At 42.3% G+C, this 26,003-nt stretch overlaps 2 protein-coding genes across 2 annotated transcripts; both read left to right on the forward strand.

The window, feature by feature from the left end:
* The first annotated feature begins 1,789 nt into the window (after positions 1-1,789).
* Positions 1,790-21,232, forward strand: SFT2D1 (SFT2 domain containing 1). Its single transcript, XM_063329173.1, has 8 exons — positions 1,790-1,939; positions 7,842-7,928; positions 10,473-10,555; positions 13,502-13,583; positions 15,950-15,985; positions 16,729-16,787; positions 18,215-18,244; positions 20,518-21,232. The coding sequence occupies exons 1-8, from the start codon at positions 1,877-1,879 to the stop codon at positions 20,555-20,557; spliced, it is 480 nt and encodes a 159-aa protein (XP_063185243.1). The 5' UTR covers positions 1,790-1,876; the 3' UTR covers positions 20,558-21,232.
* A 133-nt stretch (positions 21,233-21,365) lies between these two features.
* On the forward strand, positions 21,366-24,665 carry PRR18 (proline rich 18). Its single transcript, XM_063329172.1, has one exon. The coding sequence runs from the start codon at positions 23,565-23,567 to the stop codon at positions 24,372-24,374; it is 810 nt and encodes a 269-aa protein (XP_063185242.1). The 5' UTR covers positions 21,366-23,564; the 3' UTR covers positions 24,375-24,665.
* The last annotated feature ends 1,338 nt before the right edge of the window (positions 24,666-26,003 follow it).

Here is a 26,003-nt window from a genome sequence, read left to right on the forward strand (position 1 = left end):
TCACCAAGGACCTCTGCTCACCACCTCCTGCCTTTGTCAACTGCAAAGCACACAAGGCACCCAAGGCAAGCAGGTGCCAGCAAGCTCCAGATGGGATGCCGTGACCAGCTGTGCCTCTGGGCATGCCAGGTACCAGGAAGATGGTTTTACACACACCCACACCCACATACCCCTTTTCTCATTTCTCCTCCCCTGTTTGGAGGGTCACAGTCATGTTGTTCCCTTACACACACTCTCTTCACTGCTCAGGTCCTTGCAAGGTATGAGCTCTCCTGCCCACCTCAGAGGGTGACATTTTGCTGCTGTTTGACTGTTTTCAAACAGACGTGTCTGCAGGTGTTTCTCCCATTCAGAATTCTGGCCTTGACCTAAAGCTTCCTGAGATGCCGACGGCCTGTCAGCAGGCTGGAAAGGTACGGTTTGTGTCCAAGTATTTAACCTAAAAGCCAATGTACAAGTCATATGGACAAGTGCTCCTAAGAGAAGTGTGTGGGGGGAGGGGAACAGGGTGGGAGCTTGCCTCTCAGGGCGGGGAGAAAGGGAGGGGAAGATTTCTGTCCTGAAGGGCCTCATCCAGGACTCTGCTGCCCTGGGCCTTATCAAGTTTCACTCACACAGCAGCAGGTTACACAGCCCTTATCACTCATCTTCCTCTCCCAACCCACCCCACACTGCTGCCTGCTGTCACTTTGCAGACAAACAGCAGGCAGGCCACACCCCGCCATCACTGGATCCTTTCCCGCCAGCCTCCTTCCCCCTGCAAACCACCCAGGCCAGAGCTGTGGTTCTTGTCTGAGGGCTGGTCACACAGCAGAGCCCCATGCCAAGATGCAGGAATGGCCCCAAAGGGCATACACGGTCAGTGTCTGAACAGAGCGGGACAGGAAAACTCATGTGGAGTGACCATGCTCGAACAGAGTGAGTAGTGGCTGGAGTGTTGCTGGGAACGAGCAGGCGAAGCAGCCAAGACACAGAGCAACGTGATGGCCTCCGCCATACCACTTCTCCCAGGGGCAGAGGTTAACAGTCAAGACAGAGCCATACTGGAAGTCTCCAGTAGAAGAATAATTTACCCATGGAAGAAGGCATTTATGGCTAATCCCACTTCCCTCAGCCCCAGCCATTTGCAGCTGGAAAAGCACCTGGCTTGCTCGCAGGTGGCCTGCAGGGTGCAATAGGTGCCCTGAATTCAAGGAGCACCAAGGCTGTCTGCACCGGCGTTTGCAGCACGCCTGCTGTCTGGCAGCTGTACGACCAAACCCTCGGCCCACCTGCACCGCGCCCGCGCCACAGCCAGGACTAGAGCAGGCACAGGCCCACAGACCCTTGTGCTCAGGGGGCGAGGCAGCCACCGCCCCAGACCCCTTCCCTCAGCAGCGCCATCATGCCCTAGCTGCGGTTCTGGCGGTACAATCGCGGTGTTACCGTTCTGTGCCCACACAAAAGGCCTTATTTAACTACCCGTTCGCGCTACCGAGTTCATGCAAATCGTGTTTCCGTGCGCACCGAAACAAGCCAATTCCGCCGGGAAGCGCCTCTTCCTCCCCAGCGCAGGCGCCCATCTGGCCCCCACCTGCGTGTCACGGGGCGGCAGGGGCGCTGACACCCCGCAGAAGCTCCTCGGGGAAGCGGCCCCACAGACACCGCCGCCCCGCTAAGGGCCGCCCCACCCCGCGGCCGCCCCAGTGCGCATGCGCGGGGCCTCGCCGCCGCCTCGCGCCCAACCGCCGCTCTGCCCACGGCCAGGGGGTGAAGCCTGTGGGTGCGCGTCACTTCCGGTTGGGCCAGCGGCCCGGCAGGGAGAGTGGTTCCGTCCCGTCCGGCGCGGCCCGGCCCGGCTCGGCTCGGCTCGGCTCGGTCCTGCCCGAGCGACGGCATGGAGAAGCTGCGGCGGGTGCTGACCGGGCAGGACGACGAGGAGCAGGGACTGACGACGCAGGTACCGCCCGGCGGGGACCCGTTCTTCCCTCTCCCTGCACCGGTGGCCTGGTGGCCCCCGTTAACGGCCGCCGAGTTACGGCTCGCGGGCCGGCGCCCTCTCCCCCGCGGGGCGCGCAGGGGTCTGAGCGGCGCCGTGACGGGGGGGTCGCCGGAGCCTCCCTGCCTCAGGCCCGTTCCGGTGTCCGCTGCTTCAGGTTTTCTTTTTAAATTGCTTCTTCATTTCCTTATACCCCTGAATTTGCAAAAGCCGTGAAAGACTTTCTCTAGACAGAGGTAGTTTTCTGTATATTGGGCTGAGGTTCCTTTTCTTGCCCCATGCTCCTCAAGTACAATTTAATTTTTCTGTTTCCTCCACACCACCATCCTCATCGTCAGTTTGGTTTTTTAACTGGGCTTGAACACCATACATTTCTGAGGCGTCACTTCCAGGTTGGAGCAAAGCTGAGCATACTTGCAGAGAGCCATTTGTACTATCAGCTGGCTGGTGTGACTGCAGGTCGAAGTGCCCCGATCGTGGAATACCTTGATACTGTGTGCTACAGGATGCTGGAGCACGGTGGAGGAAGCTGGAACATAGAGCAGCCTGGATGCGAGCTACAGCTAATAAACCTTGATGAACCAGCACGACCTCAGTATAGTTGGCATTTATGACATAATATTAGTTCCAGTAACTTGCTGCTCAAATGCTTCACTTGTCTTTGCTCTGAGTTGATGCTAGTCTTCAAGGATTATGAACTTGGCCTTTTTGCCACAGTAAAGCAGCTAAATTGTATCCACACCTGACTGATTCTGGAAGTGGTGTGGCATCTGAGCCCTTTCACACCTGGGCTGGCTACCAGCTTTTGGGAGGGATGCTTCATCTTCTGATCTTATCACAAGATTATCAGAGAAATACTTACGTTCCTGTTGATCTTAGTTCAATTCCAAGAGAATTAATTAATCTGCCATCACCAGACTTATTTCACATGAGACACATGACAGTGACATAGAATTCTCCTTTACTTGATGCTGTGGTACTTGTTCTAAGACAGCAATCAATAGAGATAACTGCCTAAGTATTTAATAATTTTATATTTGAGGTGTGTATCCTGAGGAGGAGAGAACTGTGTAATTTGTTAAATGTTGGTAACTAAGCTATATATGATTTCATTATTGCATGTAGTGATGTTGTTATAGCTGGAGAAGACTTCAGATAGGAAAAATCTGCCTATATTTAAGGCCCGTGCAGTACAGGGTAGAAGAAAGCATAGAAATATGCCTTTGGCATAGTGCAAAGGAGCTTCATGCTGAGAAGATGAACCAGAAAGATCTTCTTTAAAGTAAATAAATACCCATGGAAGAAAAACTGAAGTGTTCAGGTTAGCCAATGCCTCTGTTGTAGGTTTCTCTCAAAGTAGCAATGTGTTTCCGGAACATCAGAAATCAAGCCTTTTTTTAGTGAGGAAGTTCATATGTGATATTCACTAGAGCTGTAGCTTTACAGCTGAATGGTGTTGACTATTTTTAAAGTATGTGTAATAAAGCAAAAAAATATGTGCACCCACGCGGAGAAGGACACTTTTTAAGAGGTAAAATTGTGGAAAAAAAAAAAAGAAAAAAGTAAGGTTATGCATTTTCTGTGTAAAAATTTTCAACTGTTCTAGATGACCTTCCTGGAACTAAGTCATGTGTTTGGTTAAAAACAATGGCCCTCTCTTTGGAATAGCTGATAGTTGTGTAATAGCCATCATATGGTTTATGTTCATAGATGTCTCTGTATACTGCTCCTTCTTGATTTTTGCAGAACCATTACCATAAAGTCAGCAATAATTCCTGTTAAGTAAAATAGAAGAAAAGTATATAGTGATACAATTGTGTAATGATTCAATGGAGTCTTTCCTTACTTTCTAAGCTCTTCAGATGACCAGCTGTCACCTCTTGTTGCAATATGATCAATTATTCTAAATATTTTTTTTAAAAGGAATTTATTACAAAAAATCAATAACAAATTGAAAACATACCAGTGTAATGGTGCTGTCAGGGCAGCATTATGCTGCTAACTTTATCAACACCAAAACTAATGTAAAATCAGTCCTTTTGACACGGTGGCTTGTTTTCTGGCAGTAGTTTCATGATAGTTGTCAATTGACAACTGCTTAAAACATTCAACAAGATTTTAGCAGGGAGGAATAGACCAGCTATTTAGATTTCTTATATTTTACTCTAAAGTGTTGATAGAGATACATACAAGGAAGCCTGTTAGGGAAAGATGAAAATATATCTCTAAAAATATTCTTTAAAATATTACTTAAGAACTCAATTCTGCAAGTGTACTCAACATTTCTTTGAAATTGAGTTTTCTCCATCACTTGCATATTCTTAAATTTACTATCAAGAAAAAATGTAATTGTTAACTTCTAGAATCTTTCTTAAAACCCGTAAAAGAAAGTGCTTCTATTTTTTTTGCTTGCCTACATGGAAAACTTTTATAAGATAATTAACATATGGGGGGAGCAGAGGTAGATGTTCAAAACCACCATAAATGTTTTTGAACAAAGGCAGCCTTGCAGATTATCATTCATATGATTTATTGGGTGTCCATAGCAAGCTATTCAGTAAAGACACTGTTATCTGTCACTTGCAACTTGTGTACTAGACTATTGCAAGACCATTCCTTATGTTTCAGGAAGTCTGCCTTCCGGATTCCAGTTTCCACTTAGGGTTTCCTCTTGATTTCTGGATGTCTTGGTCATTTCTCTGACGTATTATTTTCTTGGAATATCCTGTGAATAAAAATCTTTGCTTCTTGTCCGGGAGTTCAACATTAAAGCTTTGGTATAGAAAACTAAGAATTTCTATTTCTTTTTTTTTTTATTGCTTAGAAACAAGCTGATAAGCAGTATAACAAGAAGGATATGTTTTACAGGAACTCTCTTGCTGCCATCACTGCACAGTTCCCCATATAAATTTGCATGTGAATTTTTTCAGTCTTCTAAGTGAAAGCTCCTGCTAATGCAAGTATCGTAGAGTGTAATGCAAACTCTTTTTGTCTGAAATCTAGGATTAGCTGTATGGCTTATGTCAGACAATAAAAAAAGTCCAAATCGCCCTTACATTGCTTGCAGTTGTTGCCTAGGCAGCCTAGACTGTCTAACTTTTTCTTAGGGTTCTGGTTCGTAGTCTCTGAGTTGTTGCTTCAGGGTGTCTCAGAGCCCCTCTTATAGAAATTATTGCGCCTGCATCACATACGGCAGAATAGGCAGGCGCTGTGTCAGGTCCTCAACTTTTACAGATTGTAGCCTGGCATTCTAGCACAAGCTGCAGTCTGTGGTTTAAGTACCTGAACTATGTACCTGTTACTCAACTTCTGCAGCAAGGTGCTTCACTACAGGCGCAAAACAGACATCTCAGAAAGATAACCAGTTCCATTGCTTCCATGAAACCTAAAAACTATTAGGTATCAGGGACTAAGAAAATTCATTACCAGATCTCCAGTTTCAGGATTTCAGACATTGCGTTACCTAGGTTCACCTTGATAACATAAATGGTGATGGTATCAGCCTTGATGGTTGGAGATGGCTGGAGGATCAGCCTTCATTTTTAATGACTTTTAATCAATATAATGACAATTAATCTATTTAGTTTTATTATTACAGAGAATGCTATGTTGTGGTGCTCCAGCAGCCCTCATGCCACAGCTTATCTTCCTGCAGTTCATGTGCATCGATTGTCAATCTAAGTTTTTAAGAATTAAATCCATAAAATGTATTAAATTGGTTTGAAAATCGTGTTTTAAATCTTGTGGCATTTTTTGTTCCAAGCCTTTGTGCGGTTCACTTATTTATGGTGTTGGTGTGTTTTCCACCTAATAACTGTTAGGGATTTAAATGAAGATAAAGCTATTTTCAAATTGCTATGGAAAATGAGATTTCCTGGTAGTTGTTTCAGGAACACGGTCAGATATTAAGACTAGAAGTAGAATAGCAGCAAGTGGCAGCAATATGCCTGATACACCTGAAGAAGCCATTTACCTTCATCCTTTTCTTGTTTTCTAGGCAATCTGAAATGCATGAGTTGGGTGAGCTGATAGTATTGGCCCATCCACACTTAATTTCTGAGCAGGGATAGAAAGGATTTTTACTCTTTTCTTTTCTATTTTTTTATATTGGGTGTACATGTGATTAGTTGCATGAATAGGTATAACTAAAAGCATGATTCAAATTAGTATCTTCAGTTATGTCCTACCAGCTCTTCCTGCACTTCTTACATGTATAGGCATTCAGGAATATGACTATCAGATATGATTTCAAATACTAAATCATCTTTTCAGTTACTGTTTTTGTCTATTTCTTTAATGCGTACATAAGGATAAAGACTTGGACCTGACAAGGTAAGCTCTGTCTTCTGACCTTTGTGAAGTTCTGTCTCAACTGCTGAACATCGAGAAGGGGAAAGAAAATTCAGGACAATATTGTATCCCAGCTCTGTGTCTGCTCAGACAGTATGCAAGTGTAAAAGATTATTTTTATTATTCTGATCACCCTTCTGAAGTAAATATCCCAAGTATTTAATTTGATTAAAGAAGGTTAGTAATTTTTTTGTAAGTAGAAAGTAGTCCGAGCTATTCTTTGATGAATTCAGATGCTGATTCATCACAGCACATAAATGTGTACCTGTATGTGGCCCTTTTTTTATTAAACTAAGTATGGATTCTTCATTTGTACGGATGTGAAATCGTTCCAATCAGTAACCAAATTTCATTAATTCACTTACCACTACCTGAAAGAGAAATTTCTCAAAAGAGTAGAAGAAATATCAAACTCATTGGCTGGGGAAGCCCTAACATATATTTGGTTAATAATACTTGTTTGAAAATATCTGTAAACTAGATAACAAGAGGGCAGGTTTGCTTATGTCATCTGAACAAATAGGAGAGTTAGCATTTTATAGTCACCTTGCGTAAGCTGAAGCAACGTTTCACTTAATAGACAAGTTTTGAATAGAAAGTATACTTAATTTTAGTGACCTGGAGTAAGCTGAAATACATTGCTCTTACAGCGTTGGTGGAGAAGATGAACTGAGCCTATCTAACCAGTCACTTCTGCTGAAAGGGGCTGTTCTGCCAGCTATGTGGCCCTGCCTCTTTCCTTAGATCAGCCCCACTGCTTTTCTGACATCTTGCTGAGCTGGTTTAGCTCATTAGTCTAGCATAGAACTAAGTCATCAGAATAGAAGGAACGCTAGTTCTTTTCCCGCTCTGTGAGCTGTGTCAGCTGGCTCAGCTCATTAAAGGGTCTTGCAGGTTCTGGAGTCATACTGGAGAGGCAGGAAGTAACATTACCCCTTTCAGCAAGTTAGCTGTCTGATGAGACAGCAGGCCGTGTTAATCTGCCTACACCTTCACCCTGTAAGGAACAGGAACTGAAGTGGAATCATAATGATTGTGGTAGATACTTGTATTAATACGTACAAAGGGTTCTGTCTAGTAACAGGAGAAGGCAGTAATGTCTATAGGACCACACAGTGCTGCACAGACAGACATGTTCATCTGCAAATTGCTAAAGGTCCATTCATTCTTCTGCTTTGGTACAATTGTGAGAATTTTCAATTGTAATTGTATGGTGAAAAGAAAGTCTGTTTGAAAGTGGATCAGTATTGCTTTAGTGCAAGGATGTACCTTCACAGGTTTTGTCTCTTTTGTTTATTTGTTTTGGAAATGTGTTTCAAAATTGCTAATGTAATTAAACTGAAATAATTAATATGCAGGCAGCTGTTAAGCAAGGTAAAATAATAGTTTCTGGCTAAAAAATTTGTTTTGTTTGAAATTAAGGATTTCAGTAATGAAGAAAAAATGTCCTTTGGATTGTTCAAAACTGGGTTTGTAATACCCTTTTTATTTTTCTCTCTCTCTTTCTATTAAGGTCCTTGATGCCTCAACACTTAGCTTTGGTACTCGAGTCAGATGGTTTGCCATATGTTTTGTTGCTGGCATTGTATGTTCTATTCTTGTAAGTAAAGTGATTCTGTGTTTGCTTTATCATATATCCTAAATTTTGTATTCATAAATTTAACTGGACATTAAATGTATAATATAGGGGCTGTTGCTCTGCAAATTATTATTTTAACCATCTTTCTACCATTTGCAGCAGAGTATTTTTATTGTAGAGTAATAAAAATTCTTACTAAAAGGTTTGAACGGTGACAAAATATGCAATATTTTTAAACTAGATTTGTGAGTGATGTACTAGGAAGGAGCTTTTGCTGTTGTTCAGTGTGTACCCATTTTTTTTTTATTCTGTACAATAAAAGGGAAACAGGAGAGGGAGACTTGAAAGGTTTTTAAAGCCTGAAGAAACGACAAGTGTAACCTGTCACACCCACAAATCAACAGGTGATGACTGTGGTAGCATGCTGACACTTGAAAAACCTGCTGCGCTCCTATTGATCTTAGGGTCAGCAAATCATTTGTTCATTCTTGAACTTGAGGTGTTGGCAGGAGGCTCAAACCTGCAGTTAAAAGTTGAGAACTATTAATTGATTGTGTCTATCAAAAACTGACACAGGTAACTCACAGTTCATCTGCATGGAAAGGCTCAGAAGCAGGGGAAATAACAAAAAGCATCCAGACTCTTGGGTTTGTGTGTTTTCCTCTTTTTTTTTTTCCTCTTTTTTTTTTTTTTTTTCTTATGAAGTAGGATGTTGGCTCTTCACAGAGCATGACGTTTAATGTCAGCCAGTCAGCAGCCTTTGGCTAATGCGTGTGGATGACATTTGGAGTTTTTGTGGAGACTGTCAGGCAGATTGCCTTGACTTGTAATGTATTCTGGTGGTAGGATGGACAAACTTGACCTGCGTGCATTAGTTTCTGGTTTTGCCATTATTTCGATGACTGCTGTTTCCCTTTCATTTCCCATGAAAAGTTTTTAAACCAAGGAGACTTACGTAATGACAGGAAGAAGCAACTGTGAAGGAGCAACCTGTTGATTGAGGCGCTCACTCAGAGATAGGCACTGGTTGGATTCTCCTGCAGGTGGAAGCTTCGATTCTTTATCAAAACTTGTGGTTTGTTAGGCTCCCTGAGACTCAGAGGTAAACCAGAACGATTGTTGGTCTTACCTACAAGAGGTCTTATTTAAGTGGTAATCAGTTCAAGAAAGGAACAGGAGAGTGGTATTCTTCATATTGATATCTATGCCACGTACAGTGACGCAAACTCTGCTCAGATGCTTGTGTTAGAGAAGGGGCAACTTCTAGGGAGGAAGCTCTAGATTGGGTTGGAATATCCATTTTTTAGGGTTGCTTAAGCATTATTTGGTTGACTCCCTCCCCCCTCCATTTTTTTTGGAAGTAATATTTAACCAGTATAATCACAAATCTTAGTGCACACCACGTTTGTGCTTTAGTACCTATTTCTGGACAGGTTAACTAACTTTTTTTTCCTGCTTTTTTTTGTGTTTAATCTTTGTGCTTATTCTGTATCACATAGTGTGAAATTATGAAACAACCGATAAAAGGCTTTAGGATCTTGGTTTCCTTGAGTTATCTTGAGCTTGATAGATAAGAGTTGAAACTCTGCTGGTGTGTTAGTGGACCTTGTATCTTGGATGGTTTGGAGGCAGCTCCCTAGCAAAGTTTTGCCACATGAAGCTGAGAGATGGCAACTCCACCTTCTTCTGCTTCAGATTATGGACCTCTTGGTATATTTATTATGTTCTTGGCTGGTCAAAATTGCAGGTCTTTGCAAAGCGTCCCTATGTCTTCATTGTAGAATACAATTCCACCCTTCTCTTGCAGCTTTCCACGGTTGCTTGAACTGTGGTCTGTGCAAACAGGCACCATAGATTCCCACTGACATTGCAATTGGGTAGAATATAGTTGCTTTTTTTTCTTTGCAGGACACAGTGTCCACATCACAGCTTAAGAAAAAAAACAACAAACAAAAAACCCCCAAAAAGTTAAAAAACCCAAACAAACTAAAAAAACACGTTTTGCTTCTAGTTTAGGCTCTATTTCTCCCTGATCAACATAAAGAACTGTGATCAGTGGAAAGCTTGGGATTTTTTTGTGCTTAGTGGTAATAAGAGATGTCTGAACGTAAGGGTTCTGAAATATTTCTATTCAGCCTCAGGGCATATCTGGACTGTGAGTCCAGATGGTTGATTGGAGGAGAAAGGAGATGGTGGATATTAGTGTGGCTTTATGACATTTTTTCCTTTGTGTGCAGAGGTATATGATGTATAGTGGGGCATTCTAACAAAACTGAAAGTGTCATAAACAGAATATAAGCAGTGCAAATGAATGGTATAAACAATATAGATAGGCATTGCCTAATTGTAAAAATATGGTGAAATACAGTAAATCAATACATAATTTTGCCAGTAGGTGGCAATAGAAGTATGCTGAATATTGACTACTACTGATCTTGAGAACAGTATACTCTGCTACAGGTTAGAATGACAGTCTTTGTAGTCTGAAAATATATTCGTAGACTAGAAAATCTAAATAAATTGAATTAACTAATTAAAACCATACAAATAACCTATCTTTTATAGGGGACAGCATTGCTATGGCTCCCAAAGGGGATCAAACTTTTTGCAGTGTTTTACACCCTGGGAAATATTGCTGCGTTAGCCAGGTACGATTTCTTAATTATTGTTATTAGAAAAGTATCCTCCTTTTCATCTACATTTCCATTTGCTTTTACACTAAAATGCTGTTTATGTTGTGTATAAACATTGTTTTCACATTGAAATGCTAATAACATAAAGTCTTGTTTATCTTACAGTTTTAAGATTAATAAATAGTGAATATTAGTTATTCACTTGTTATTGCCGCATTGTAATGTTTTATGTGATTGTTTTGTAGACACGTCACAACTGCTATCTGAAGTATGAATAAAAAACTGCTTGCTGAATGTTTTGTTCTCTAAGCTAAGTCCTTCTGCCAGGTACAGACGTACCTCAGTTTCAGGGGCAAACTAGTCTGCATGCTGTGTGGATGCTTTGTTACTGGAAGGAGCTTTTTGCTTTTAACAGAGAGGTCATCCTGTTTCTAGGAAAACTCTTTGAAAAAGGAGAGGCTCAGGAAATCCTCATTTTGACTGTAAGGCCAGGCAGAATCTAAAAATCATTCACAGTGCATTTTAAACTCTGTGGTTGGTTATTTGCAGTGTTCCCTGTAGCAGTTAGTCTCAAAAGATTTGTAGAAGGGACCTCCTAGGATCTAAAAGTCTTCTTTCACTGTCTGAAAGACATGTAAGAAACAACTTAATCTCAATAAAGTATTTTCAGTTTCTGTTTGTCCTTCTCTTAGCATAGTTGAAGCATGGTCGTGGGACTCAGAACCCGTGGAGTCTGGTCTTGACTTTCATGGACCCATGACTTTAATCAAGTCACTTAACTCTTGAGTCAAAGCATTGCTAATTTGTTAAAACTCAGGCAGTGTGACATTAATATTTGAGAAATATGATGGTGTACTGCTTTTCCTCAACAAATTTTTAGGGCACAAAGATGTTTACACTGGAATTGAGTCTCTCATTTGTATAACTATTCCGTCTTGTACTAAAACAAGATAAAAAGTTAATACTGGAGGTAGGCAAAACTGAGTATTTCCCTTTCTCTCCCTTACCTTATTATTTATTGTTTGTTGTTGTATTTTTGTTTGGGGTTTTTTTTTGTTTGGTTTGGTTTTTTAACCTGGTATTTTGGGTGTGTTTCCATTGCTTCAAATTAAATTAGCATTTTATAAACTTGGTACTAATCAAGTCTTTATTGTCGGTGAACTAAGAGGAAAGCTTTTAGACTGGTATTTCTTTTCAGAGAATGCTGAAAAACTTTAGTCTGAATTACAACTAAAATTAGAAGTGAAAAGAGTCCCCCTTCCCCTTCAGTAGTCCTATTAGATATAAAAAATAGGCAACTGTGTTCTAAGAACAGTAGGAAATGACAATAAACTCCTAAATTGACAAGGAGATTTAAACTTTTTCAGGTTTGTTTGCAAGTCCATATTTAAAACAAATACAGTTACCACTCTTAATAAGTAGTCCTGTCTAGCTTGTTTTTACTATCATTTTCTAGCTACAAACATGAAAACAATGATATTTATTTGATTATTCTCTGGGATGGTGAGTGTACCTTCTACAGAATGTGTTGTATGTAGGAAATAACTCTGTGTTAAGTGGAGGATCTCTAGACTTTTTCCAGCCTTTCTACTCCCTATGGATTCTCTCAGATCTCTGCAGAAGTTCTTGTGATGCCTGTCCTTCAATGCTAATCAGGCTAGCATCAATGCATTTTGCTTTCTGTATTTTTTTTCTGCCTATTTTATGTGGCCTGAACCTCCCTCGTTTTTACCACCATATTTTCATCATCCCTATCCTTCCACTAGCTAACTAATTTTTTATTCTAGTTCTTCAGGTCTCTTTTTTGTCTCAATTTAATTTTGTGGTCCAGCAGCCAAGATTAAAAACTACTAAGACAAAGTTCGTTTGGATTTCAGTGAATTTAAAACACTACTTCTATTGAATCGAGAACACTCTTTTTTTCCATAAAATAGGGACTTTTGAGGTCTGCCTACGCAACTTTTCTTAAAGAAGAAAAAAAAAAAGTGAAGAGAAGGGAATATATATACAAAGTTGCTGGTAGGAGAACATTTGGGGGATCACGGGTTCAGTTTACTGCTTAGGATGTGGATTCTCACACTACTTCTCTCTTAGAAGATGCGTGCTTCACCAGTCTTATGACTAGTTTCGGGAGGAAGCTCTACCAAACTCTTCCCTGCTACTGATTGTTTTATTTCATATAAATAAATATTAACTAGAAAAGGAGTTAAACTAGGTTTCCTGTTCTGTAGTAGAACATTCAGACCACCACAAGGTTGTAGGCGTTCTCACTGTCTCACTAAATGTTTTCTACAAAGCAGAATGGCTTCAGTGACAGAGAAGAGAGAGACTCATCTCAGAATATTTGAAGCCAGATAATTACTCCTATGGTTGGGGATTCTTGGTTCACATCACATTTCTTTGTATTAACAGGTACAGCATAGCGTTGCTGATAGTTTTCATTCTCCTTTCAAGTTAACTACAGAGTAGAAGAAAGCGGGAGGATTTAATACAAACTACTGAACTTTTTTCCTTTTTTTCCCTTGCTGAGTTTGGGCAAAGAGTTAGAGCTTCCCTGTAATCTTGATTGTAGCTACTTGCACGTTGCCTGGGTGAGAAGTTTATTGTTCAAGAGAAATTTTCTACAGAAGTTTGGTTTGTATTCCTTGCATAGTTTTGGCAAGCCAGTTCTTAGAACAGCCTCAACATGAAATTCACTAGACTTCAACTCTGCTATAAGTGGTAGTGTTTTGAAAAGGATTTAATGACCAAGGGCAACTCAGTACATAATCTGTTCCTAGGACTAAAGTTGTGGAATGTTGCATTTATCATTCTAGCAGGTGTCTGTTGCTAAAGACTGAAATGCCTTTTTTAAAGCCTTTGTAGTCATCTGTTGGAAAACTGGTTTATTACTTATTGTCTTTTGCAAAGATTTATTTGAAAGTGATTTACCATTTGTTTTGTTTTTTCCCCTCCTATTAGTACATGTTTCCTGATGGGGCCACTGAAGCAATTGAAAGCAATGTTTGAGCCAAAAAGATTAGTAGCTACAGTTGTGATGTTGGTAAATATATTATCTTTACTTCCTTTTGCTAAAAAGCTTTCATTTAGCTTCAAAGCTAAATCTGAGGCTTTACTTAAGGGATGTTCTTTCTCAGTCCACCGCTTCTTTGTACTGAGTAATAATAGTCAAGCTGATTAACTTTGTGTATCATAAATACTGTCTAACTTCTTTCTGTGAGCCTGTGTTTTTGTTGCTTATGATTTTTTTTTAATTAATCATTTGGAGTAAAATGTTCTTTACTAATTATTTCTTACTAAATGCTAATATTATGTTGATTTTTTTCTAATTTGTTTTCTAAACCAATTTCTTCAAGAAGAAGGCTAGACTTCAGCTACCGTGAAAAGTCAGTGGTCACCAAGTCTAGCTTGACAGTTGTTTGTTGGCTGTAGCTCTGTTTGTATAGCTTAGTGGTTCAGCATTTTCAAAGCAATGGAGAAAATTAATTTCTCTCCCCAAAGTCAGGGAAGCTCTATGTTCAGCTTCACACCTCTCCATTGTGAGGTCCTTGGCTCCTTTACTTCCATGGCCATCATTTCTTCTTCCAGGAGGATGGAAAAAACAGCCCTGACCCAATCCCAGAATTCCTATCCCAGAACTCTGTATTAGGTAGTTAAAAACAAGTTTCTGCCCTTGCTGCTGCTTTGTTTTGTGCTTATTTTCTCTCTTGTTCTTCCTGATTTGTTTTAGCTTTTATTTTTGAAATGTGGTTGGCTGTCCTATTCTCCCTATCATATAGCTTTCTTTTCTAGTTGATTACAGCTGATGTGGATAAGAAACTCTTAATGAATTCTTTCTGGATGGCTGTCATATGGGTTGTATATTCTTTCTATCACACACTCACATGAAAAAAAAAAAAAGTTATCTCATTTGAGAAGCTCACGTTTGCCCACAACTTTTGGAGAAGTGACAATCGTTGCTTGGACTCCAAGCTTTCTTAAAGAGGTGACTTTTTGCCATCTCTTCCAAATCATACCAAGTTACAAGTCCTAGGGATGTAAAACCATCCAAGAATATCTCCCAGCTTTCTAGAGTCTGTGTTTGCTGACCATGAATTCTCCAACACTTTACAGTTGTGGGCTTTTTCTGGTCAAGCTGAGGGTCTAAACCAGACGCTAAAACAGTCAGCACGAAAATTATTATTTGCTCTGATGATCCTATCATCCACTGTGCTCAGACATGGTGACTTTGAAGAGTGTAGAAACAAGACGCGTCAGGGAAATGGGAGGATAACAGAGTAGAAAAAACATCACAGACCTACCTAAATACCCATGGAGAGAAGCTACCAACAAGGTTAGGAAAAGACAGAATGAAAGGTTACATCTAATAACATCGCATCGTTGGATGAGAGCTAAGAGTGTTAGAATGGAAAGTTTCGGTAATACAGAGAAGAACTGGAAAACTTCTAAAGTTTAGAAAACTTTTGATGTATTTTACTGTTTTCTTCCCCATGCTGACACAAAGCTAGAATTACAGGCAGCTCAGGAGTCACAAGTACGTTTGGAAAATTCAAGAGAGTCTGTTATTTTAATTTCTTTCAATGAAACGCCAACAAAATTTTTTCAGTGCAAATTAATTTAGAGTTTTGTTCTGTTTTCTACTATGGATATTGACAAACGGAGGGAGCCAGGTGAGATTTAGTGGAAAAGTTCAAAGTGATGCTTAAGCTTGCACAAATGGTGTGATTAATTTGGCATAGTAAACCATATCATTGTAATGTTCCATCAAAGGCGTAGCTTGAATAAAGCTTCGTGTGAACTTTTTCACTGTGTATGAGGCAGCTGCTCCCTAGTAGGCTCTTTACTGTCAGAAGATGGAAAAAACACACTGGCAGTAGAAGCAGAGCCTGTGTTTGCAGAATATGCTAATTGTGAATGGCTGTTTTTAGTAAGAGGTTATTCATGGTGATGCACGTACCTTTGTGGTCAGATGTTGGTGTTATGAATACTAGATCCAAAATGATACTATGTACTGAAATAATAGAATAGCAGTTCCCAGACCGCTTGGTTGCTTTCAAGCAAGCTTTATCGTCTAAGCCCACCTCTTAATAGACCTAACACATAAGGCTACACAGACCTGGTTATACTCCTCTTGCGTCCTGAATTCAGGTCCTACCTCCTCCTTCTTCTAAGACTTGTCCCAGCCCTTCTGGCCATGGAGCGCATCATACTTGTGCTTTGGAAAACACCCCTTTACATAGAGTTCAGCATATAGTCGCTGTGTGACAGCCTTTGGCTCTGCTTGTTTCATGAGTCAGTTCTGAAAATGCTGATTACACACTGAAAACATGAAAACAGTTACTGTATTTGCTTTGTGTATTTGAGTATTCATTACTTTCTTATTTTGTCTCTCCTTTTGTCTCCCCACAGCTTTTCCTAGTATTGACTCTGTGTGCTGTATTCTGGGTAAGTGAAAATACTTTGTTCCTCTAAAGACTAATCTAGCATGGTTAGTTTATTAATTGTATTACAGCTTTAACATACAGTTCAGTTGCAGAGGAAAGATGAGGTGGTTGTGTGTGTGGAATTTGTGTTTTCAACTGCAGTTGAACTTATGTGGGGTGAAGAGCCCACTGGCTATAAAGCAAATGCACCCTTCTACCTGCATGTAATGTAGATGAGAATACAAAATCTAGAACATCATGTTCAGTCTGCAGACCTCTGGACTAAGAACAGCAAGTTAAAAATACACTTTCATCTTAGTGATGTGTACTTATGTCAGAGAATATGTAGTGGTCTTTAGAAACCACGGGTACAGAATATTAAACTGATTAAGACAAAGGAAGTGAGACAGAACAAGTACCTTCAGGCATCTTGATTGAAAAACTGGCTGTAGTTATGTTCCGTAGAAGTGAATATGTAGCTGAAGTGAACTTCCATATTTGCAGAAGTACAGTATCATGAATGAACGTGTTAGCATTGATGCTGTTAAGTGTTTTTCAAAGATAGAGAAGGTTTTCATAGCATGATGCTAATGGAATGAGTGGAAAGTTCTTAGAGTGGAGGAGAGTAGAAAATTAAGTTAAAACAAGGCAATTTAGGCATTGTCAGTTAACTAAATTTTTGGCTGAAAAGGCTGGTGCAATTGTTTATAGTATAGACTGGTACAAAATGAACTAACTTGCAATATTTACTTTATTTTTACTTAGTGGAACAAAAAAGGTTTGGCAGTGTTATTCTGCATATTGCAGTTCTTGGCAATGACCTGGTAAGATTCTTAAAGTTAATTTTCATTTCTTCTCCCTACCCCTACACCCGCATGATTATAAGCCTCTATATATACGCTTCACATAACGTAAGTGTGCCCAAATGCTAGCCTCAATCTGTTTTTCTAAGCTAGGCTGTGTGACTTTGTCAAAATGTATATGCAATCGTCTTGCAAAAATGGTAATTTTAAGTATATTCTGCAATGTGTGAACTTACATGAGGAATTATGAAAGGAATATATATGCAAAAAAGATCTCATGCCTTTTCTCTGTTGTGGAAACTGTATATGCATATGCCCTGCTTTTGATTATCTCCTCCTTTTTTGAGTTCTAACTAAACTTTCATTTTTGAAGTGGAGGAAAATAAATGACATTTTCATAGGGTGTGTCCTGCCCCCAAGGCTATTCAGCAGCACCGCAGAAAGAGTAGGTGGATGTGAGAGCGTAAGCTTAGTGTGGCAGGTACTATTGATGACCATCCGGATGCGCTCCAGGGCTAGGCTTGGGAATGTGTGAGCACAGTTAGGTGAATGATTGCAAGCCTGGCAGACGTTTTGGAAGTTACTGCTTTCTCCATGGAGATACAACTGAACACACTTGGTCTCCTTGTCCCAGGAGAATTAGTTGGTACTAACTCTTACGCGATTCAAGGTGACCACAGTTCTTGTTTGAACTTGCCCTCAATGCACAGTGTCTATACTGAACTTGGATCTGAGGACAAATAGCCATTTGTTCAGGATAGGGACTGTTGGGCATCATGCTGGGCCCAAGTAAACGGTTGATACTAGACAGAGGGAAGACTGTTAACTCAGACTGTGTTCTGCATGTTTACAGCAGCCAGCTTGACTTTTGTTAAGTGTCCTAGAGCTTGATCAGGCTGGGCACAGCACCAAAACATAGCCTGGAGCCTTGCAAGCAGGAAGTTTCAGTGGATAATAGAATTATCAGCTGTTTGAGTTTCACAATTGTGGCATATTACTTATACTACAGCATATATCTGTATTTAGGGTTACATAAATAATATGATTAGAAGATATATATTTGCATAGTAATGCATATTGTGTTTTAAACCGGTAAAAGTTGTCTCTGTCATCTTGAAGAATACGTTTTTCCCAGAAATCTCCATTCCTTTTGAATCTGATGATAGTAAATCAGCTTTTTAAAGTTTATGGGCAATAGAAGTTACAAACTATATTAAAAAAAATCCCAAGGAAGAAGTAAACCAGAGAATCCTTGGCAGCACATATAGTTCTTGTCCAAGCATGTCATCTTTTCGTAGGTAAGCATTAAATTGAGTAGGTAATGTTCTTTAAAGTTTTGTTAGAACAGGTTGCTTTTATTAATGCTGGAACGAAGTGAAGTGAAGTGTGTTCTAGGAGACATGAATACTCTGTCAAATATACTTCTTTTCTCCTTTTTTTTTTTTCAGGTATAGTCTGTCATATATTCCTTTTGCAAGGTGAGTCTGCATAATTACTTCCTTTTAAAAAAAGTCAGTGACCTTTGTGCTAGGGAGGGAAGAAAAGTCCTTAAATTCAGTATATGAAAAAACATAGCATCCTCCCTTTCCTTTTAGTTTTTAGAAAATGACATAGCTGAACTCAAAATAATGCTTAATATAAGCTTTAAATACAAGTAAAGTGCATAGTGATTCTCTTTGTTAAATCTCATTCTAGTTTTCATCACTGAAAATAAATTGAGTTTTTGTTTAAAATCTGCAATGATTTAAAAATGCATTGATGCAATAGGAACTTTCCCAGTACTTGCATTAAAGATAACTTATAGGTCTGAGGTCTTAGTTAAAAGCAAACAAACAAGTCTACTTCTGAATTCCTCCATCATTTTTCGGAGAGGCAGAGGCAATACTTCGTGCTGATTTTCATGTTGGCAAGCTTCTCTCTTTCACTCTTTAATGTACAAAAAGGGAACGAAAGCTAGCCAAACACAGAGTGAAACCACATGCAAGTAAACAAACCGAAGAATCTATTTTTATCTATGATGTTTCACGTAAAATACAGTTTGTTCTTTCAGCAGTGTGTTTTAAAAAAATAAAGTGCTTCCATGTCTGTATATTACTTAATGAGGTTTTCTGTAGTTAAAGTGGGGAAAAAAAGAATACCAAAAGTCTATCCCTTTCATCTGGTATCTTCCTGTCATGTTTCTGGAACTTTGCCAGAAAAAAATCTGTACTACGGATTTTTACTTTTTTTTTTTTTTTAAAGCTTTGGAATAGACCTAGGGAGGATTAAGCTGTGTATTCTTTTTTTTTTTTTTGAGATAGTAGCTGATAATTACAATGGATTAAATACTTTAACTGAATTTAGGCTTCAAATTATCATCTTACTATTTCTGACACCTCAAGCTAACCCAGTCAAACATACTATTCTGAATTCTTATAGTTTCTGTGGCGATGTGACAGTTTCAGTAGGGTCATTCATTCCTTTTTTTTTTTTTTTTTATTAAATATTCTGCTCTGCACAGAAAGCAAGTTGAGCTACTAGTCATTGGTCTTTTCTTCCCTCCCAACAGTACTTTAAATTCTGTTGAAAAAACCATTAGGTTGTATGCATCACTTAATTTCTTTGGTTTTATTTGTCTATTAGATTTTACAAACCAAAGAACTGAATTTTACACAGGCTGCTTTTAGTAGTACAGTGATTTCTGTAGGGATTATTGAGTTATTTGCCTATGAGGAATGCTATCATAAATTTCTTGCATAGGCTGCCTTTCTTACAGAAATAGTGATCTAAACCGTGTTAAGTGCCAGAGAACAGTATTATGTTATTTGTTTAAAGTATGCATTTATCTTGATTTCAACAAAATTATCATTACTTGGTTTAACTCCAGGGGTTTCCTCTTAACAATTTACTTGTTCAAGGTTTTGGGGTGGGTTGGTTGGTTTGTTTGTTTTTGATTTAATGGTGGCTTTTCTACGGGCATGGCAAAAAAAACCCAAACCAACATCTAAACACCAACAATAAAAACCACCAAAACCACCACAACAAAAAGCCATACATACAATGACTTTAAGGAGTCACGATAGTATTTTTCTTCGTTTTTCAAATTGACTAGCAGCAGAATACAAATTCCGCTCCTTAATAAGTTATTACATTTTTGAGAAAATGAAAAATGAAGATGACTGAAGTGAGTGATCTAAGTAGAATAGTCAGGAAACAGTTTGTTGTCAGTTAAATAGACCCCTTTAGATCTCTCAAACCTTAAGGCTGAGCCAGCTCATCATCCTGCACTGTTAGTACATGCACTTTAAACCCTTCAGGCTGTAGGGTTTTTTTTCCCCTGCAACATGAGGGTCTAACTCCACTGTGGCTCAGACTCAAAGCACCTGCGCCTTGCCGATTGTCTGGATTTGACATGCTCCTCAGCCATGCCCGCGCTGGCCAGCCTGTGTGAAATAAGACTTTGATACCTCTGCTAAGCCACCAGGTGTGCTGTGGAACAATTTTAAACACCGTGTCTGCATTTTATCGTGTGCTTCAGTGTAAACAGTGTGGCAGACTTAGACAATATGTGCAGACTTGAGCTTCAGAATGGGCCGGAGCCTTTGTTTTAGCTGGTGCTATAGGCATGCTCCACGTGACCGTTAAGATCTTGCATTTGATAAACTATTGATTTTTTTTCCTTTAGTTTATGTAATATTTTTAAATATGTAATGGTTGTGTATCTAAAGAAAATAACAAATATCTTAATGGACTTTTTTTTTTCTTTTTAAAGGGATGCTGTGATTAAATGCTTCTCATCCTGTCTAGGGTAAATTAATAACAGGAACCGCTGTACACTTTAAAAGCCAACTTTTCTTCCTCTCTGAATTTTGCTTGGAAAACTATACTTTTCCACTCATGAAATACCCAGTAACAATTTAGTATTTTCCTTGCCTTTTGCATTGGGGAATAAAATAATTTTTACTAGAAATAGTTTAAAAAAATAAAATGGGTGAACTGTTTGTGTTTACCCTGGAACTTTAAACATACTTTTTTGTCAAAAAAAGCTTAAAATACTTTGTGCAGAGTAGTCTGAAAACTACTTTGCATACAGTAACAGTTTATTCCCCAGTGGAGGCAAGCCACTAAGATCTGGGTAGTATGCAGAACGATTTCATTTGCAGTTCTGTCTAAAATTTTCAAAGTGACATTTATGTCTGTATATTATTCATTGTATGCTTTTCCAAAGACAGAGTTTTATAATAAATGTTGTAAAGATTTGGTAAGTTATAATTAACTGCTCCTTTCAAATGTCTATACATGTGCCTTATGGAAAAAGCTTAATGAGAATATGTGAAAGGTCTGATTAAAGCTTGTTGGATTTTATTAAAAAGCTATATTTTAAACAGCTTTTTTTTTTTTTACTTTCATACTTAAATACTTTTTACTAAAAGAACTCATGGCTAATGTATAAATGAGATTTCTGAAATAAATTAGTTTTAAAGGTGCCTAAACTATTTTTTTATTTAGGAATTGGCTATAGAGGGCTGAATTCAGCATTACGCTTGAATAAATATGAAAACATATTAAAAAGTGGGATATGTGTATGACTACATCCAAATTTGGTTATTACATTTGCAGAAGTGACTTTAAAACTTCTTTGTGTTAGTATTTAGACAAACTGTTCACTCTGACAAACTGATTGAAGTGAAATACTCTAATACTCTGCCTAGCTTCAGTAAGTTCTCTTTTCTAGTTTTTTGCAACCAAGAGCTATTCAGTTATTCAGGAGCAAAGTCAAATCCTTAATGTTTGGCTGATGCTGTGTTACAGGAGGTTCTTTTTAGCACAGGATGGATGTGCTTGATTACCTGCATTCTAGACCCTGGTTGGTTTGGATTTATTGTTTTTCTGCTAATTCACAAATAGAAGAAGGGATTAATTTGAAAAGATGTGAGCTGCAGTGCAGGGAAGCGGGAAAACCCCCGTCTTTTAGTATTCAGAGTTCAGGCTAAAGAGACGCATTACAGTACATTCCCGTTAAATCTCAATGTATGTTGCACAAAATAGCAACATCTTTTGGGGGGGTGATATCTAGGATGGTTGCATGATTTTTCAGCTGAACTGCCAACCAAGCCTCACCTTTTAACTGGTTAGTAACAATAAACTGGTAGTGAGGCATCCTTCCTGCTGGTGATAAGGGACCAGGTAGTCACGACCCTGCAGCAGGCTCCTGGGCTGGTCAGTGCTGGGTGGTGTGGTGACAGCCTCTCTGGCTCTGCCCGTCACAGCCCTTGGGTGCTGGCGGACCCTTGAGCAAATTTGCAGCTCCTTTTCGTTTTCAGAGTGCACTGAAGATACACTGGTATGTGTGTAGGTAGTGATGGATGTTATCCTGGAAATGACTGTCGCTTCCCCTTCCACCGTTGCTGTTTCCTGTTGGAGCACTGACCATAACTGGCACTGGGGAGATCCCATCCCACGAGTGGGTACTTCAGGACCAGGCAGTTGTTTGCTCCAGAATTAGTTTTACCTATCAACCACCAGTTCTGGTAGACAATCTCCTTCACTGGTAATCTTTAATTAGAATGGTATTAGTCATTCTGAACATTTATTTATTTATACACGATGGTAAATAACGCAGTTACACTATGGTAAATAACAAAGTTAACACCCATCAGTTAACACTTAGTATTGGATCACCAGCACAGAATGGGTTCAAGAACTGAAGTGCAAAAGTTGCACATACTGGTATGCTTTTATACACACTTAGGTGTGTGATACCATGTGCTTTTTTATTTATTTTTCTCTCCTGAACACTTAGGGATTCACTTGCTTCACTTGAATACAAAGCACACACACACTGAGTTCTTTCGTCAGTATCTTTTGCTCCTTCACATCCAGTCTGTTTGCCACGGATGAATATTCCAACATTCACAGCTGATGCCTCCTCCGTGTATGATACTCTCTTATGACGGTGTGAAGCCATAGATGAGATCTCTGTCCCTGTGGATCGCATACCTCTTAAACATCTTTTGATAAAATCCTGATACCCTAATTAAAATAGTACTTTGAAGTAAAATCTATAGAAGTTATATGCCATGACTTTATAGGCAAAATTTTGGACTGGTAGTAATGTTGGATTCGTAGGAAATACATGCTTGCTTACTACTGCCACTGACCACTTATTGTTATAGGGTACTTTAAAAGTTAGGAAGTGACTGCCTTCCTCCTCAAAAGAAAACAGCCCTGTAAGTGTTGAATAACGTGCTTTGCCTCCATCACAGTAGGAGCTGAGGCTGGGAAGAAGGATCTCTGGACTAGGCTCTCCATTACAGAGCCGGGCTGCTCACGTCCTCAAAGTGGCTTTTGTATTCTGGAATTTCACACGGGTGCAAATGTGCTCAGGTCTTGGTGGGGCTGGCAGCGCTCCGCTCGTCCGCCTGCCCTTATTCGCGGTGATTCAAGTAGTCAAGGAGCTCAAAACACCACCCAACGTTTTGAAGATGGCGTGAGGGTGATAGTTTAACGTGGCATTAAAAGCCTGCCCTTTCACGCGTGCGGATTTCGGGAGGAATTCCAAAGGCGCCGTCAGCTCCGCCGTGCCTCTCCCGCGGCTCTGATGTGACCCGGGCAGGCGACGCGCGGGCACAGGCGGCGGCGGCGGCGGGACCCCGTCCCCGCCCACGCGGCGCCGGGGAAGGCTGTTCCCGGGGCGGGCGAAGGGCGGGCAGGGGGCGGGTTGTCGGTGTCGGGGGAAAAGCGGTGGCTGTCGGCGCAAACGGAGCCCACACCGCGCGCTGCCGCCGCTGGCCGGGGGCTCCTCGCCCGCCTCCCGCCATGGGGCTGCAGCCCCGGCGCGCCGCGGGGCCCTGCCCGCCGCCGGCGGGGAGATGCGCCGCCCTGCCCGCACCGCGCCCCGCCGCCGCCTGGGCCCGCAGCGAAGAGCCGGAGGGAGCTCCCGGCCGCACCGCCTCCCTGCCGCCCATCCTGCCGGCCCCCGCCGCCGCTTCCCCCGTCGCCGCCCGGGCGCTGCCCAAGAAGCCGGCGGCGGCCCCCAAGAAGGCAGCGCCTCGTCCCGCGGAAGAGAAGGCGGCGAGGAAGGCGCGGGGGGCGCCCCCAGAGCGGGCGGGTCCCCTCTCCAGCTCCTGGCCCTGCTCCTCCTTGCAGCGGCAGCCGCCGCGGAGGCCGCCGGCCGAGCGGGGGTCGCGGCCCCAGCCCGCCCCGCCGCAGTCGCGGGGCCGCCCGGGGGCGGCGGGGCCGGGCAGCCGCTCCTGCGAGAGCCTCGGCGGGGCGGCGGGGGAGACGGCGCTGCGCTTCTCGCTGAGCCTGCCACCGGAGGCCGTCCGGCTGCTCCAGCGCCGCAGCCTGGAGCGGCAGCGGGGGCAGCCCGCCCCCGGCCCCGGCGGTAGAGCGGCCCCGGCGCGGCGCGGCGGCGACCTGCGCGCCCTGCTGAAAATCTCGCTGCTCAACGACCGGCACCGCTACGACGACGAGGAGTACGAGGAGGAGGAGGACGGGGGTGCGGCGGCGGCGGCGGACGAGGGGCTGGTGCGGAAATGCACCGAGTGGCTGCGCGGCGTGGAGAGCGCGGCGGGCCGCGACCGCCCCGACCGGCTGGAGACGCTCCCGCACCTGGGCACCCTCTGAGCCCCGCCGGGGGAGCGGCCCGCCGCCATCCGCCGTCCGTAGCTGCGGTGCCCCCCGTGGTGCCGTCCGCGCCGGGGGAGACCCGGCGAGTGGCGGGGGCCGCGGCCCGAAGCCGGTCCCCGGGGCGAGGGACAAAGGAGCGGCGCCGGCCTCCGCCCGCCGGTGCTGGGAGCGAGAGGCGGCGGCTGTGGGCGTCCCCCCTCGCCCCGCGTGTTTGTTTTTTTTAACACTTCTCTGACTACTTTGTAAGGCGTGCGTAATGGTTTTGTATATTTGTACATAAAAGTTCATTTTTATTTATTTGAATAAATGACTCAACTTCTGTGTTGCAGTAGCCTGAGCGCCTTAATAGCTTCGCGTTGGGCTGTTCCTAACGCGGCTGTGAGTGCCGGAGCGCGTGTCTAGCGCTGTCTAGGTGTCCCCAAGATAAGGATGGCGGTCGATAACAGCAGGGAGAGCGCGTGCAGTGCAAATATTTGCTTGTTTCGGATGGCTGGTGATAACAGCCACCGACAGCTCGGCTCCAAACAAACCCCCGAGCTGCTGGAGCCGGAGGATGCTCCTCCAAAGCAGCGCAGCGCTGGGGATTCATCCGGCCGGATCAGACCCGGTGCTGCGGCGGCGGCCGGCAGGATAAGGGGCAGATGGGGGCTCGGAGATGGCGGCGGGGAGCGGCCCTGCCCGAGGTGGGGGGGAGCCCCGGACAATGGGAGGATGGGGGCGGGCAGAGGCTGCTCCGCTCCCCTGCGCCCCCGGCCGCGTCTGCGCCGGTGAACGAGAGAGGAGAGGCCGGGTCTGTGCGCGGACGGGGTGATCTCCCCCCCTCCCCCCCTCCCCCGGACGGTAATTCAGACACATCCGACCTTTCGAGCTGCCGTGGATGTACGAGGCGGAGGAGGGCGGGAGGGAGGGAGACAACACGGCGGCAGCATCCTTTGTCAGCGTCCCCCGGCGGGTCCCCGGCCTCCCCCAGCTCCAGGCTGTGGCCGTACCTGATGCTCATCGTCGGGGGCGGGGGGGGCGGCGGAGGGGGAGAGGCCAAGTGTACAAAAATTACTGGTGGAAAGGAAAAGGTAAGTATTAACAGGCTTCCGGCATTGTTGTTATCCAGCTTCTCAGGAAAACAAACAAACAAACAAACAAACAAAACCCCCAAAAAACCCATTTACTGAATATTTACTACGGTATGGTAAACATTTTGCAAATGAGTGTTTGAGCATGTAGAAACATGAATTTGAATTTACCCAGCAGAGTAAAACAGTTTAGTGCCACAAATTGAGAATTACACATTCCGTGTAGATGTCGGTTTACACCAAGTGACGTCTGTGTTGATGCTCTGTTAAACCATGGGAGAGAAACCTTTCTATAGATTAGTGATGTGCTACACCTTGTATAGTATTCCCTTTTCTTCCAGGTTTGTTCAAACCCTTTTTTCCATTTTTCCCCCCTGCAACTTCAGGAGTGACAGGGGACATGCTTTGAGAAAATATTTATTTATTAAATGCATTCATACAGCCATCGAAAAAATAACATATCAATATAATACAGATGTAAAATAGCCATGCCTAAAGGACAGAGAGAAAAGCATGGAGCGTAAGAATACATGGACAGTAATTCTATTTCATTTAA

Source organism: Chroicocephalus ridibundus, chromosome 3 (assembly GCF_963924245.1).
Source record: "Chroicocephalus ridibundus chromosome 3, bChrRid1.1, whole genome shotgun sequence".
Taxonomy (NCBI): domain Eukaryota; kingdom Metazoa; phylum Chordata; class Aves; order Charadriiformes; family Laridae; genus Chroicocephalus; species Chroicocephalus ridibundus.

Excerpts from the sequence above, each read along its gene's own strand:
- SFT2D1 (XM_063329173.1), top strand. The coding sequence starts at position 1,877 with ATGGAGAAGCTGCGGCGGGTGCTGACCGGGCAGGACGACGAGGAGCAG. Across the intron at positions 10,556-13,501 it reads AATATTGCTGCGTTAGCCAG|TACATGTTTCCTGATGGGGC; the intron begins GTACGATTTCTT and ends CCCTCCTATTAG. Across the intron at positions 18,245-20,517 it reads TCATATATTCCTTTTGCAAG|GGATGCTGTGATTAAATGCT; the intron begins GTGAGTCTGCAT and ends TTCTTTTTAAAG.
- PRR18 (XM_063329172.1), top strand. The coding sequence starts at position 23,565 with ATGGGGCTGCAGCCCCGGCGCGCCGCGGGGCCCTGCCCGCCGCCGGCG.